General features: G+C 34.5%; 1 protein-coding gene across 6 annotated transcripts in view; it reads left to right on the top strand.

Moving 5' to 3' along the window:
* The window catches only part of MTA3 (metastasis associated 1 family member 3), a 120,347-nt gene that overhangs the window by 54,532 nt on the left and 53,136 nt on the right, over window positions 1–12,679 (top strand). For all 6 annotated transcript variants that reach the window (XM_052691363.1, XM_052691183.1, XM_052690918.1 and 3 more), the window contains exons 9-10: window positions 4,931–5,119; window positions 10,296–10,370. In XM_052691363.1, the coding sequence (XP_052547323.1) occupies window positions 4,931–5,119; window positions 10,296–10,370 (264 nt within the window). The remainder of the gene's footprint in view (window positions 1–4,930; window positions 5,120–10,295; window positions 10,371–12,679) is intronic.

The raw sequence follows: 12,679 nt of genomic DNA, 5'->3' as shown, positions 1-12,679 counted from the left end.
TTCTTGCAGTATATACACTTGTGAACAGCTATTCTGAAGGATGAAGGACAGGAATAGTAAAATTTCATCAAAAATCTCTGACAAGCAGCTTGAGAACTTGTTAAGAACAGCAATGATTGTAATGAAACCAGATTGATGCATTAGGTTTGCCAAAAAAAAAAAAAAAAGTAAAAAAAAAGTCAAATATTCCACTAGTTTTATGTTTATGTTGCTTTTTTATTTTAATGCTTTAATACAAATACAAACAGTTAAAATAAGTCATATTGCTTATATATTTTACAAAGGCTGCTCTGGAAGTAATGCCTCCTATTTTATTCACCCACAATATCAGAGGCAGATGTTGGTGGCATGGCAATAGCGGTTGAACCTTCCCACCAATATTCTATTACATTTATTGCTGTGTAACAGGTGGCAGCAGAGGAACAGTCTGCTAAATACCTCCGTGCAGGAAAATCTGCAGCCATTGACATTCATTGATGCTTGCTGAATATTTCCAGAGACCAAACAGTGGATGTGAACATAGTGAGGTGGTGGGTGGTGCATTTCAGCAATGATAACAGTGTCTGTGGGTCACCTCCAGTGGTGCAGGTTTTGACAAGCATGACGTGCAGGCTCTTGTTCGTCACTGACGAACATGCATAGCTCATGGTGGTGACCATATTGAAAAACAGCGTTCTGTAGGTGAGAATTTGCTCTATCAAACACAGTTACCATGTTCATTGCATTTATTGTAGTTTCCATAAAAATAAATAGGAGACATTACTTTTGGTGTGACCTATGTTTATGTGGCCCAGAACAATTCCTCTTTATTCAGGGTGGCCCAAGCAAGCCAAAAGGTTGGACACCTATGAAGTACAGTATAGAGATGATAGTAAAGAAGGTCCATTACATATCAGGTAATTGAATGTTTGAACTAGAGGACACTCAATGAAACTGTTGCTAGAAAATCTTGAATTGAGGTATTGCCTTATTCAGTAGAGCACCTCTGCTATTCGATGCCTCAAGGTTTTGAAGGAACAAGAAATGCTAGCAGGAAAAAAAAAGATTAGAAAACTTACGGACAATGGATCTGTGAGTTGATAGTAAGAGCCAGAGAGAAGCTGATCATCTAGCACTTGCAATTCCCAGGACTTACTCTCTAAGTGAAGTTTTCTAGTTCTGCTGACAAGGAAAGAATACTTCAATAAGTGGTCGACTGATCTGATTCAGTAGGGCACTTCTTATATTCTGGGTAAATTATATTCATTAGTATGATGAGAAAAATATTAGATTTCTTACATTTTACCATGTACTCTCAAGGGCTATTAAATAGGAAACTGACAGCCTGGACTGCTGTGGCATGGCAGTGGCAGAAGGTAACTTTTTCAGTAATGCTCAAGAGAGTATGTTCTGTATTCTGAAGCTGTTTTTTGTTTCATGCTTGCTGATATGGCCTTGCTGGCATAATTCTGTTCCCAATAAATACTTCAGTTTTTCCATCATAACAGTTCTTCCATTTGACATTTTTTATTTTATTAATATTACATTGGATTAAGAATTTGTGATAAATCTCTCACAACGTACATCCTTCTTAACTGTATTCAATGGTTAATAGAATAGATTGATTCTTATAGCAGTTTCTCTCTGTTTGAAGGTAAGTGTGCAGCACTGCTAATAAAGGGATGCATTTAACATTTGAGTGCCATATAAAAGTTTCTGCGTTGCAAATGATCCATTAAATTCTATTACACTTAATGAAAGGCATATCTTATAATGAGGCACTAGAGGAACCTCCCCAGATTTAATTATTGTGTCTGTCTGCTCTCTCTCGTTTTCCTACCCCCACAAGCTTTTTAAAACCCTCTTTTGCAATGTACTTCCTTCTAAGTTAAGAAAAGACATATTTGTCATTTTAGTAATTATTCTTTCATATTTTCCCATGTTAATTAGGAGCATGTTTTGAACAGCAGCTAAAGTTAGTACAGACGTTTGCAGAACTTGCGGTGGGTCTCATTTATGGTTTAGAAAGGATGTAGGTGCCTAATACTAAGACAATTAAACTTTCGGTATTCTTAGTGCTGGATAACCCTTGCACCTGAAGTTTTATTAATGGAGATTCTGTATGCCATGTCTGTGGGCTTCTAGTCTTTTTAATTAGTTGTTCCAGTTAGAGATGACAGTAAGCAATCTGAGAGCATAGTTTATAAACATAAGAAAATTCAGGGTAGGTGTATGCAATTAGGAAAGGTCTTGTGACATTAACAGTGAGAGGCTACTTTCAGTCTTTTTTATCTTGAAAATCTGGGAAAGGTAATGAGATAAGGCAGGAAATTACGAAGTTATTTAGAAAATCTCCATGAAAGACATGAAACCATGTGAGTTTAACTTCCTAGACGATAGTGTACTTCTGCTTTTTGTTTGTTTGTTACAATGATACACTCTGGTGAGACAACTAAAGGTAGTGTTTCCGGTGCATCCAGACAGAGTGTTTTCTTTTAGAATGAAATCGGTCTCTGAGAAGAAAGGTCTCATGTTTCAAATTCCAAAATGTTGCAAGATGTGTACACTGAGGTGAGTGCCCTTAAAGCAGAGGAGGTTGACAGATTCAGTTTGTGCTGGCTGTGGGAGGCTTGTTCTCATGAGCCCATGCTATTTTACTACAAAGAAGGAGATCTATTCTTGGATGTCTCTTGAAAGTTAAAGTATGAACATATGTTTCTTTGCACCAATTGTTGATGACAAGACTTTTAAATTTTACTAGACTTCTGTATACGTGGCACATAAGATAATCATGTCAAAATTGTTGAATTTATAATATCCATATTCAGTTTCCAGTTCAAATGCTATCTTGGAGGCACTTCAGTCTAGTTTATTTAACTGATTACTGAAATTGCATCTGTTTTGGGAACTATTAGAGCTTGTTTACAATATGCCCTGCTAGTGCTTTTTTTCCTGGCTCTGTCCTGCTTTTCTGGGCTTAGTGGACATCTTCTTTCTTTGTCAGTTAAAGTTTGAGCTTGAAATTCCCTCTGTCTGTGTGGGCAATATCTTTCCTCTGGTGAGATCCCTCATTTCTGTTGGAGAGTATGCTCTGGGCAAATTTGCTTAGGGTGAGTGGCTCATGTTTTCTTCTGGTCTCTATCTGAGAGAGTCACTGACTAATATCTCTTCCCAGCCTTCTGCTCCTTGGGTATTGCGTTCCCATTAGTTGTTTCTTGTAGTCTTCTCATCCTTGGGGAAAAAGAGATAAAAAAGAGAAACTTCGGGACTTTGTCTTGGACAGTATCTTTTGGTTATTCTTGCTTTTGCTGGTGCATTTTACTCATGGTAATGTGGGAATCTCCTTTAAGTGGAGGCTGACAGACCTGCAGAAGGCAGATAGTGTTACCGTAGGAATTCGGAAGTAGTCTTCTGTTGCAGAACAGCTCAGTAAAGATTGTTCTTCCCACAGATTACTCTTGTCAATTTCAGCAATATCAGGAAAAAAAAAAACAAAAACAAAAACCACCTTTATAGGTGTTATAGGTTCATTTTAAGTGGAAAAATGAATGTAAAGAAAGAGCAAGGATTTATTCTACTGTAATTTTTAAGAACATTGATTTCAATGATTGAATTTGGATTTAGCTTGGAAAATTTGCAGGAAAATTTGCTTTTCCATGAGGGCTGCAATTTAAACTTATTGTAAGAGTTCAATCTTTAGGCTTGCTTTATCACATTGTAAGCCATAGATCAGTAATTTAATTCTCTGAATTAAATTTTTAAACTTTAGTCCGCAGTGTTTCCATATTAGAATACTTCATGTTAACAGTGGCTTCTTCTCAAGGCTGGTGAATGTGGCTTGAACCATAAGTGAAGAAACTTATTGTAGGATAATGGTGACATTATCTTTTGCAGATTAAACAGTTTGAGAATCTTGTCTCTGATAGTTTTCAAAGAGGTATATGGAGAGCTGGAGAAAGACTTTGCACCTCATAGGAGATGACAAAAGATAAAGAGAATCCATTATTTGCATTTTGTATGCAGAAACTCAACTGGAATTTCAGTATATGCACTATACTGACCATTCCTTCCTTGAAATGTTTCAGTTTTCATAAGATGAATTTAGGACTATGTGACAGGTTGCATGCTATCACTGCCCAACATGGGGCAAATCAATGACATGCAATCACACACAGACTGTACTGCACTTAATACCTTTTATGCCGCCTTCAACCCAGTGATTTAAGGTTGTGATGATAGGCTTTCAGGATGTTGAGTTGGAAAGGCTTCCTGCATGTTCCTCATTTTCCATGCAGGTGGGTCTGTGAAATAACAACTTCCTTTTAACGTTCATAGTAATTTGTGAGTGTCCAGTGTTACCTGTGAAGTGAAGAAAGCTGTAACGTGTTTGTTTTCTTTTTCCACTTACAGGGAAAGTAAAGTAAACCAAACACCTAATTTTTCCATCTCCAGTGTTTTATCAAGGGGCAAAAATCTTACCTGTTTTTCCATGTGATGATAATGAAAACAATAAATCATTTCCTTTTTGAGAAGTGAGAATATTTAGCATAGGTATATCTGAGAAGCTCTTCAGCTACTATTTAGAAGTTTTCCTAATTAAAATTGCTCCTCAGTCAATATAGGCCGTTGTCTCCACTGGGTTACTTGAAACCAATTTCTACCAAGTAAAGATTCTCTAGAAATGTTTGCTGGTAATTTGCAGGATCTAATTAACTGATGTTATTTTTAGCAAACATTTTATTAAGATGTTTCCTTTCCCAGATTAAGTAATAAAGAATTTATTTTCCTCATGTTTCACAGTGGAAATCCTGTGATATCAAAATACATTCTAAATTTAGCTTTACTTGATGCTTGTTGCATAGTATATAGAAAATAATACACTAAATTTGTGTTAATTAGACTACTGTCTAATTAAACAAGCTTTATTTTTTTTTCATTCTCTCCTTCCTAGTTTCATGCAATGGATACATTGCATAAACATAACTATGATTTGAGCAGTGCCATCAGTGTTCTGGTGCCACTTGGAGGACCTGTCTTGTGTAGAGATGAAATGGAAGAATGGTCAGCATCAGAAGCTAGTTTGTTTGAAGAGGCATTGGAAAAATATGGAAAGGACTTCAACGATATTCGACAAGACTTTGTAAGTACTGAAGTAGATTACTTCTTTATTCCTGTGACACGGGTGAGCATAACTACTTTCTGTAGGTTTTTAAGATTAACTGCAGGAGAAATATATGTAATTAATGTGTATGTTTTATCCACATGAAAGTAAATATTCTTTCTTGTTTGGAGTTCTTCAGAAAGATATTGGCAGAAGATAATCTCCTGGCCAGATAGGGCATCTTGTATGAAAATGTGTTTTGTTTGAGAATTTTACGAGGATTTTACACAGATCTGTAAAAGCTCCAGAAGATTGTCAGAATTTCTTCACAATTTTGAGTGGAATTTATTAGCTATACACTTTACTCCTCTGGGTTGTTTGGTTTTTTTTTTTGGAAACTCTAAGGTTCCTTTCTACGGTTAGCAGAGAAAAAGTATTCAGATAGCTTTCAAGTCCACTACAGTGAGTAACTTTGACATATCAGATATTCTGGCATTTCTAAAAAGTTTTCCAGTACCTTCTAAATAGAGGGTTTTTTTTAATAAGCATCAGACTACAGGACAGCAAAGCTTTAACTTGCAGCATTCTACTGCAGAGTAATGAAATGAAATGAATTCTGGCACTGATTGCTGAAATTGTTAGTAATGTTTACAATTTTTTCTTGCATGTTTCTTGAAGAATCTTTTTTTCAAGGGAAAGTATTTCCTTTGTTGTACTAAATCATTCAAGTTGGGTTTTGTGAAAAGGGTTAGGATATAAGCCAAAAAAAATTGTAAAGTTTGGATTTAAGATTGAAGCTGAATGAAATATTTTCATGGCAATTTCAGCCTGAGAATTCAAATTTTAGTTTTCTTTGTAGGTGTTACTAATCACTTTTGGAAAGGAAAAGTAGTACTATATAGTACAATATAGAATTCCTTTTAAGTTAGTGTATGGGACACTGGGAAGAGACTAAACACTAAGCTCTGCTGGAATAAAGCAGATAATTGAATAAAAGTGGGAAGGGAAGGCCATTGTTTTTCTGGAGAACCAACATTTTAACAGGTGTATTATATGTGCGTGCTTAATTGCTTGATTTCTAAGGGAGAAAATTGCATTGTGGACGAAGGAGCTCTCAAATTTGAGAAAATGAGTGAAAAGGAATATTAAAAAATTCTAGAACCTAAAACAATGCAAACTACACTTGGTTGTTAATTATCATGCAGATAAGTGGGTCCTAAGCTGTAATTATAGAGTAGCTGACTATTATGACTTCTAACTGAATGTCTCGTAATGAATAGTATTTAGCTAAGGCATCTACTGTGTATTTTATTTGCTGTTTATAAGTTGTGACCTAAAGCAACTTGTGATCAAGGAAATCTAAGCCTTTTCTCTGTTATTTATGGAAAAGAAACTTCTGTATAATTTTAATGTGTTATTACACATAGTTAAATTCTGTTGATTGAAACAGTGCAAGAATATGTTGTAGAAATATAGCTTTTTTTTTTTTTTTTTTTTTTTTTGTCTTAGTGTTCAAATATAGCTACTTTAGTGAGCTTTGAATCTATTTAAAGTAGCTTAAAATCTATCTGATTTTTATCTCAGGTAGGTTTTTCCTGATACCCTCCCTATTTCATCAAATATTAGTTCCCAAAGCATGGGTGCTTTGTTTTCCCTTGCCGTTCTCCCAAAACGTGAGAGATCTAAAGATAGAGTTTTGTAGCCTAAAGAGAGTACATTAATGATTAGTCAGGAGTAGAGCAGAAATGAATGTGGGATAGTAATCAACTACAGTCCCTTAATTAAAAGAGGAACGGTATCTATCCTTAGTCACTTTTCTTTTAACCTTTGGAAAATTGACATGCCATTTTTAAAGCACCATTAGAAGATGTATTTTACATATTACTTCATACAGTGTTGGTAACCGTGCACACAATCTTGCGATAAAATTTATGTAATTTGAAAGCTCTCCACTGCATTAATCATGTAATCTTGTGAGATACCACCTTAATTTCTCCAAAGTAAAAGTTATATATTTTCACTTGCTTTGTAATATTCTAAAGTTGAAGAATGTTAAAAACAATCCTTTATTTTCAAGTAATCATCTAATATAGACCCTTAAGATAAGTTATGGATAATATGAAAAGACTGCATGCTGAGATCGCTTTATATTTCTAGTGCTCAGCAGTTAATTATTCATTAGAATACATTTATTGATTACCAGTTATCATACCTTGTAAGTTAATCTTATATATGTGGGAAAAGCCTAGACAAAGAAGTTAATGCACTGCTAGTCTGTGTGCTAACTTGTTTCAGCACCCGTTTTATATCTAATCCTATGCTGTCTAAGACCTTGAACCTAAGCAGCTTAGTCAGCACCGTGGTGCCACTTTGCAAGCAAGACTGTCCTGGAGTTGATAGCAACGTTGTGAAGAAGAGGGTTATGCCATACTGCTTTGACTCATTACGTACCACAGGAGTTGTCTTCTGAATCAGTCCAGGTTTACAAGGCAAGATGCGGTTGCAGCCCTTATATTATGATTCTCTAAAGGGCAGGCTCATTTACTTTCCAGCAATTAGTAAGAACCAGCACTGTGTGGACATTAATGTTGCAGTTCAAACTTTATACAATAACATTAAATATTAGGAAGCAAAATAATTATTATAAATTAAATGGAATAAAGGAGTTTACCTTTTCTAATAGACCGGAGCAGCTCAGTTATTATCAAATTACTATCTAGTCTTTGAATAATCATTTTCTTCTGCTATTGACTCATGAGCTGTTAAAGGAGCTAATTTGTTGAGGCTCTGCTGACTTTAAGGAGCTATGTGAATCTTAATCAACCTAAACTTTTTAATTTAATTACAGTTACTTAATTTTCTTGAATTACTTGAATTGCCTCAGTGATAAAATGGGAAAAGAGAGTGAATATTTTGTGTTCTCGAAACATATTTTCCTAAGCAGCATTTTAATTCTTACTTTTTCATGATCATAATTTTTCACAAATTTGTGACATTCATATCTCAAAAAATGCCTTGAAAATCTGACTCAAACTATTTACATAAAATAGGAATGAGATTCCAGTATCAAAAAGTCCTGTAAATATGCTGTAAAGTTAACACATTCATTTTAAAATGACTTAGTCCTCTGTTTTTCATGCTGGTCTGAATGGTCCTTTTTTGCCCCATAGAAAACTCAGGGCTCAAAAATTATCTCTTCCTGGTTTTGTACTGCTTAAAACTCATTGTTATTTTTGTTCTGCAAAAATGTCAGTAAAGTGATCATTTGTATGTCTTTCAATTAATTTTTTACTATAATTTCATAATGGCAGTACATTATTCTGTATCTGCTTATGGTTTCTGTGGCAGTTAAGAGCGACCTGAGGAAAATTCTTGTGTCTCTACAGTGTGTTATCATTTTGGTGTGCAAGTAAACAGAATAAAGGCAATTCATGCTCAGTGTGTCAAACAGGTTTTCTGGGATGTGTGACTCAGTGTAAAAAGGATTATGGTTATCCAATTCAACCACCTTAATTATCTTCCATTAATTGCAGTTGCCTATTGAGTGAACAAACATACTCATGTCACAGTCATAGCTGTAGCAGATGGAAGTTTAGAGAAATGGTAAACATATTTTGTGGCATGAATGTATTAGTAGCATAAATGCTGAGGAAAGAAAATAGCTATTGAGAAGTTAAAATGGACTAGCTGACAACAACAGATAGGGTTTCACCTAGGTGTCATGAAGGACATGGACATTCTGAGAAGCAGCTCACCTGCCAACTCACACCAAAGGTGTGTGTGCTACTCACCAGCCCTTTCTTGGGCAGATTTCTCTTAAGGCATCGTTTACATGAGAAAGGAAACGAACTTCAGTAAACTGAATTGTGTTACTGTTTCTTTGCAGCATCAATTTATGTATTTGCTGCACTGCTACTTGCTAGTTAAATGCAAACAGGTAACCTTGCTGTCGTTTGGACCAGAGATTTATACAGTGTGGTATGCTGTCTGAAAAAGAAGACACAACTAAATCTGAACCCAAATCCCAGCTCTTGAATGTAGAAATGGGAGCCAAATTCAGTTCGTCCAAGTGTCTGAAAGCAAGCAGAGTGAAAAACTGGCTGTAAGCTCCTGTATGCTGGAAGAGGTAGTTTGATACAGTTTTTCTTCTGGTGCTTTCAGGAACTTATTCTTTTGTCTTAGGACATGGAGAAAGCCCCACTTAGTAAAATGAGTAAGATTGCAAAGATAAGCTTTCACAGCATGATTATTATTAGCATTCGTGCATGCCTCCATTGAATACTGTGCACAAAATACTAATGTCTTCCCAGGTTATAAGTAAAAATTGCATTAATTCTGTATGGCTCTTACTAATTTAAGTAATAGAGAATTGATAGAATTGAATCTTTCTGTGAAGTAGATAGTTGGATATTAATTAGAAATAGCTGCTCTGTGCTTAATTTTTTTCCATAAACCTAGTCTATGAATCTGTGATTTTGTGCTCATAGATTATCACTTCACTGATAAATTTGTGCACCCAAAATTGTTGAGAAGGTCATAATAGTAATATTCAACTACTCTGATCTTGCTCAGAAATTTTTGTGAAGTATTCTGTTGCTCTTTTGCTCTTATTGCAATTTGTCCCTTGCATCCTTTTGTTTGGTGCTTAATGGTTGAGTATGTAGTGGTTGATGCAGAACCAGCAGTATTGTAAGAGCAGCTGAGCTGTTATGAGACTTGAAAAACCTGTGAATTAAATACTACAACCAGTGTATTTTTTTTCTTATTTAGAGTAAAACTATTATGAGACTTCAACACAGTCATGTCAAGGTGATTTATTTTAGTCCTGATATCATTCTTAATCTGATGCACTTCATAACAGATTTAACTTTGTGTTTCCTGATGCACCTGCTTTTGTTTTGATCATTTAGTTTAACTGTCTGGCTTACATATCCAAATCCATATGTCATTTATTTCATGCAATTATGCATCTTTATTAATTATAAAGAAAGATTGTTAGTATTAGTAGTACATGCATTTATATACATATGGATTTTTAAGGTAGGTTAGTATTAGTAGTACATGCATTTATATACATATGGATTTTTAAGGTAGGTATTTAATGCATAGACATTTTAAATTTTCTGCATAAGCTATACGTGATTTTTAAGATGTATTGAATAAAATGAATACTGCAATTTCTTGGAACTACTTCAGTTTGTAACATGTTTTTCAGCTCCCTTGGAAGTCGCTGACTAGTATCATTGAATATTACTACATGTGGAAAACTACTGACAGATATGTGCAGCAGGTAATTTAATGGTTATTTCAGCATGAATAATTCTGACACATTCTTTAAAAAAATAGCAATCTGAGATTTTTTTATTTTAAAGAATAAAAAATCATTTGTGTTCTTAAAAAGACACGTGGCAGGAGGCATATGGTAATATTTTAGGATGCAGAATACTGGTTTTGTGCTGTTCACACGATGTATTGCCAAATCCTAGAATGCCTACTGTACACTACATAGCTGTGAAGTGCTTTTTAAGCCATGTGGATTGTACGCTCATTTGTAGCAGTATGATTTCTGCATCTTGCTATGGTGTGGAAGAAAGAAATGGGCTAAGGAACAAATGCTGTAGGCTATGAAACTCTGTAAGGAATCAAAGGATAACGAAACAGAGATTGTATTAAATGTGGTTCTTAGTGTTTTGAACATTTTGTTGATACTTCATTTTAAAATATTACTTTGGCATGATCAAGATAGAAAAACGAAGTTGAGAACATTCTGCACACAATGAATATGTTCATCCTTCTGAATGAATGTATGAGTCCTCCTGTAAGAGAGGAATGATAATAAAATTTTGGATACCTATGCTGGGTTACTTGAAACAGATATATGCAAGACTTTAGTGTTAGTACTTTTTATGTATTATACTATTTACCTATTTACTCCTTGATTTAGATATTCAAAAATTCAAAAAATATTTTAAAATACTTTGCTGCAATTCACAGTTTAACATTTTAGTTTGTAGCTCATTCACTTGTATAATTTATATGAAGTACAGAATGTTGAAAATAAATTTTATGCTCTAATGAATGATGACAGCTGTATTGTTAAGTGGATGTCTGGAGTTGTTCCAGATTTTTTTGTTGCCATATGTCAGAGGATGATTACTGCAGCTTGCTCTGTGGTTTTAGTTGTTTTTTCTTTTTCTGTGTGTGTGTGTGTGTGTGTGTGTGTGTGTTGGGTTGAATTTTTGTTTCTTTGCTTGATTTGGGATATGAAAAATAAGGGAAAAGGTGTTTGCTTGTTTCTAATTTTTTTTTTTTTAGCCACATAATTGAATTTTGAATTATCTCTAGGATCTTTTAGATAATAGGAAAAGAAAATGATTTGCACTGCGTTCAAGAATTTTTTTTTCAGTTGTCACTGGAGAATCTTGGAGAATCAGATAAAAAAAAAAAAGGTTTTATTGGGACTCTAAGGTTTGGATTAAGGATAAATTGAACTGAAAATTTTGTTTTGTTAGCTGATTTGAGATTGCTCAGAGCTGATCATGTTTTCTGTGAAATTTTTCTGAAACATTTGCTCTGGATTGGTTGGCAAAAGATTCTTGAGGCTCCTTTTCTAAATTTTTGTAGGGCTTCATTATTGTTCCTCAGCCACAACTGTAAAGATGTGATACATTGAGCTTGCATAATAAAGGTGTAACGTCCTAACTCAAAACATGGCATAACACCACAGGATTTATCGTTTTAAGCAAGATCTTTTCAAAGTCATGCATGATTATCAGTAATAAACAGTGTAAACCAGATATCTCTTTTGTACGCTACCGAACATATCTGCAATCCTCCTGATCAGAGATCAGAACTTCATCCTGATGTTGTTTTGGTTGTTGTGGAATGGTAGAAATAATACAGTTCAGGAAAAAAAAAAAAAAAAAAAAGGTATCTTTAGGGTGCTATGGGTTTTGTTTTTCGATTTATTTATTTTCCCCTACCAGAACAAGCTGTAATGATTGAATGCATTTCAGGAAGAAAATATGTTCATTAAGAAAGTGGCAATTTTGGAGTCATTCTTCTCTAAATACGGTCCTTGAGGTGTGGAATAGCTTTGAGGAATAGGAAAATGTTGATGTACATTCTTGCATATTATACATACATAAAGTATGGACTTTGTGCAGTTTAATATGAAAATTTGCCCTTTAATTGTTTATTTCTTTGCATGAATTGGCTGTGTTGTGTCAGTCGTAATGAATGTTTCTTTGTCATAATAACCTCTAAATGTCACTCATACTTTCTAGCTAGGGATGGTGATTTAATGGTGATGGAGATACTGTTGTCACCTTTAGAGCATGTTCCTTTCAAGTAAAGGTGAAGGGAAATATTTATATTGAAGCCTTCTGTCGCTACTGAACCTGTAAAACTAATCCTGGCCTTCAGTAATCATTCTTGGTGACCGCAACATTATATAGCGTCTGAGAAAAGCCAGATGACCCATTTCACTCATTGAAATGTTTTCATATTATTTTCCTCTTAAAGATCTGATTCATTATTCCAGTGTTTTATTATTCTTATTACCCTTACAAACAAGTAGTTGTCATACTAACACTTCCA

Source organism: Tympanuchus pallidicinctus, unplaced genomic scaffold, assembly GCF_026119805.1.
Source record: "Tympanuchus pallidicinctus isolate F22 unplaced genomic scaffold, pur_lepc_1.0 scaffold1, whole genome shotgun sequence".
Lineage (NCBI taxonomy): Eukaryota > Metazoa > Chordata > Aves > Galliformes > Phasianidae > Tympanuchus > Tympanuchus pallidicinctus.
This window is presented reverse-complemented; position numbering and strand designations above follow the sequence as displayed.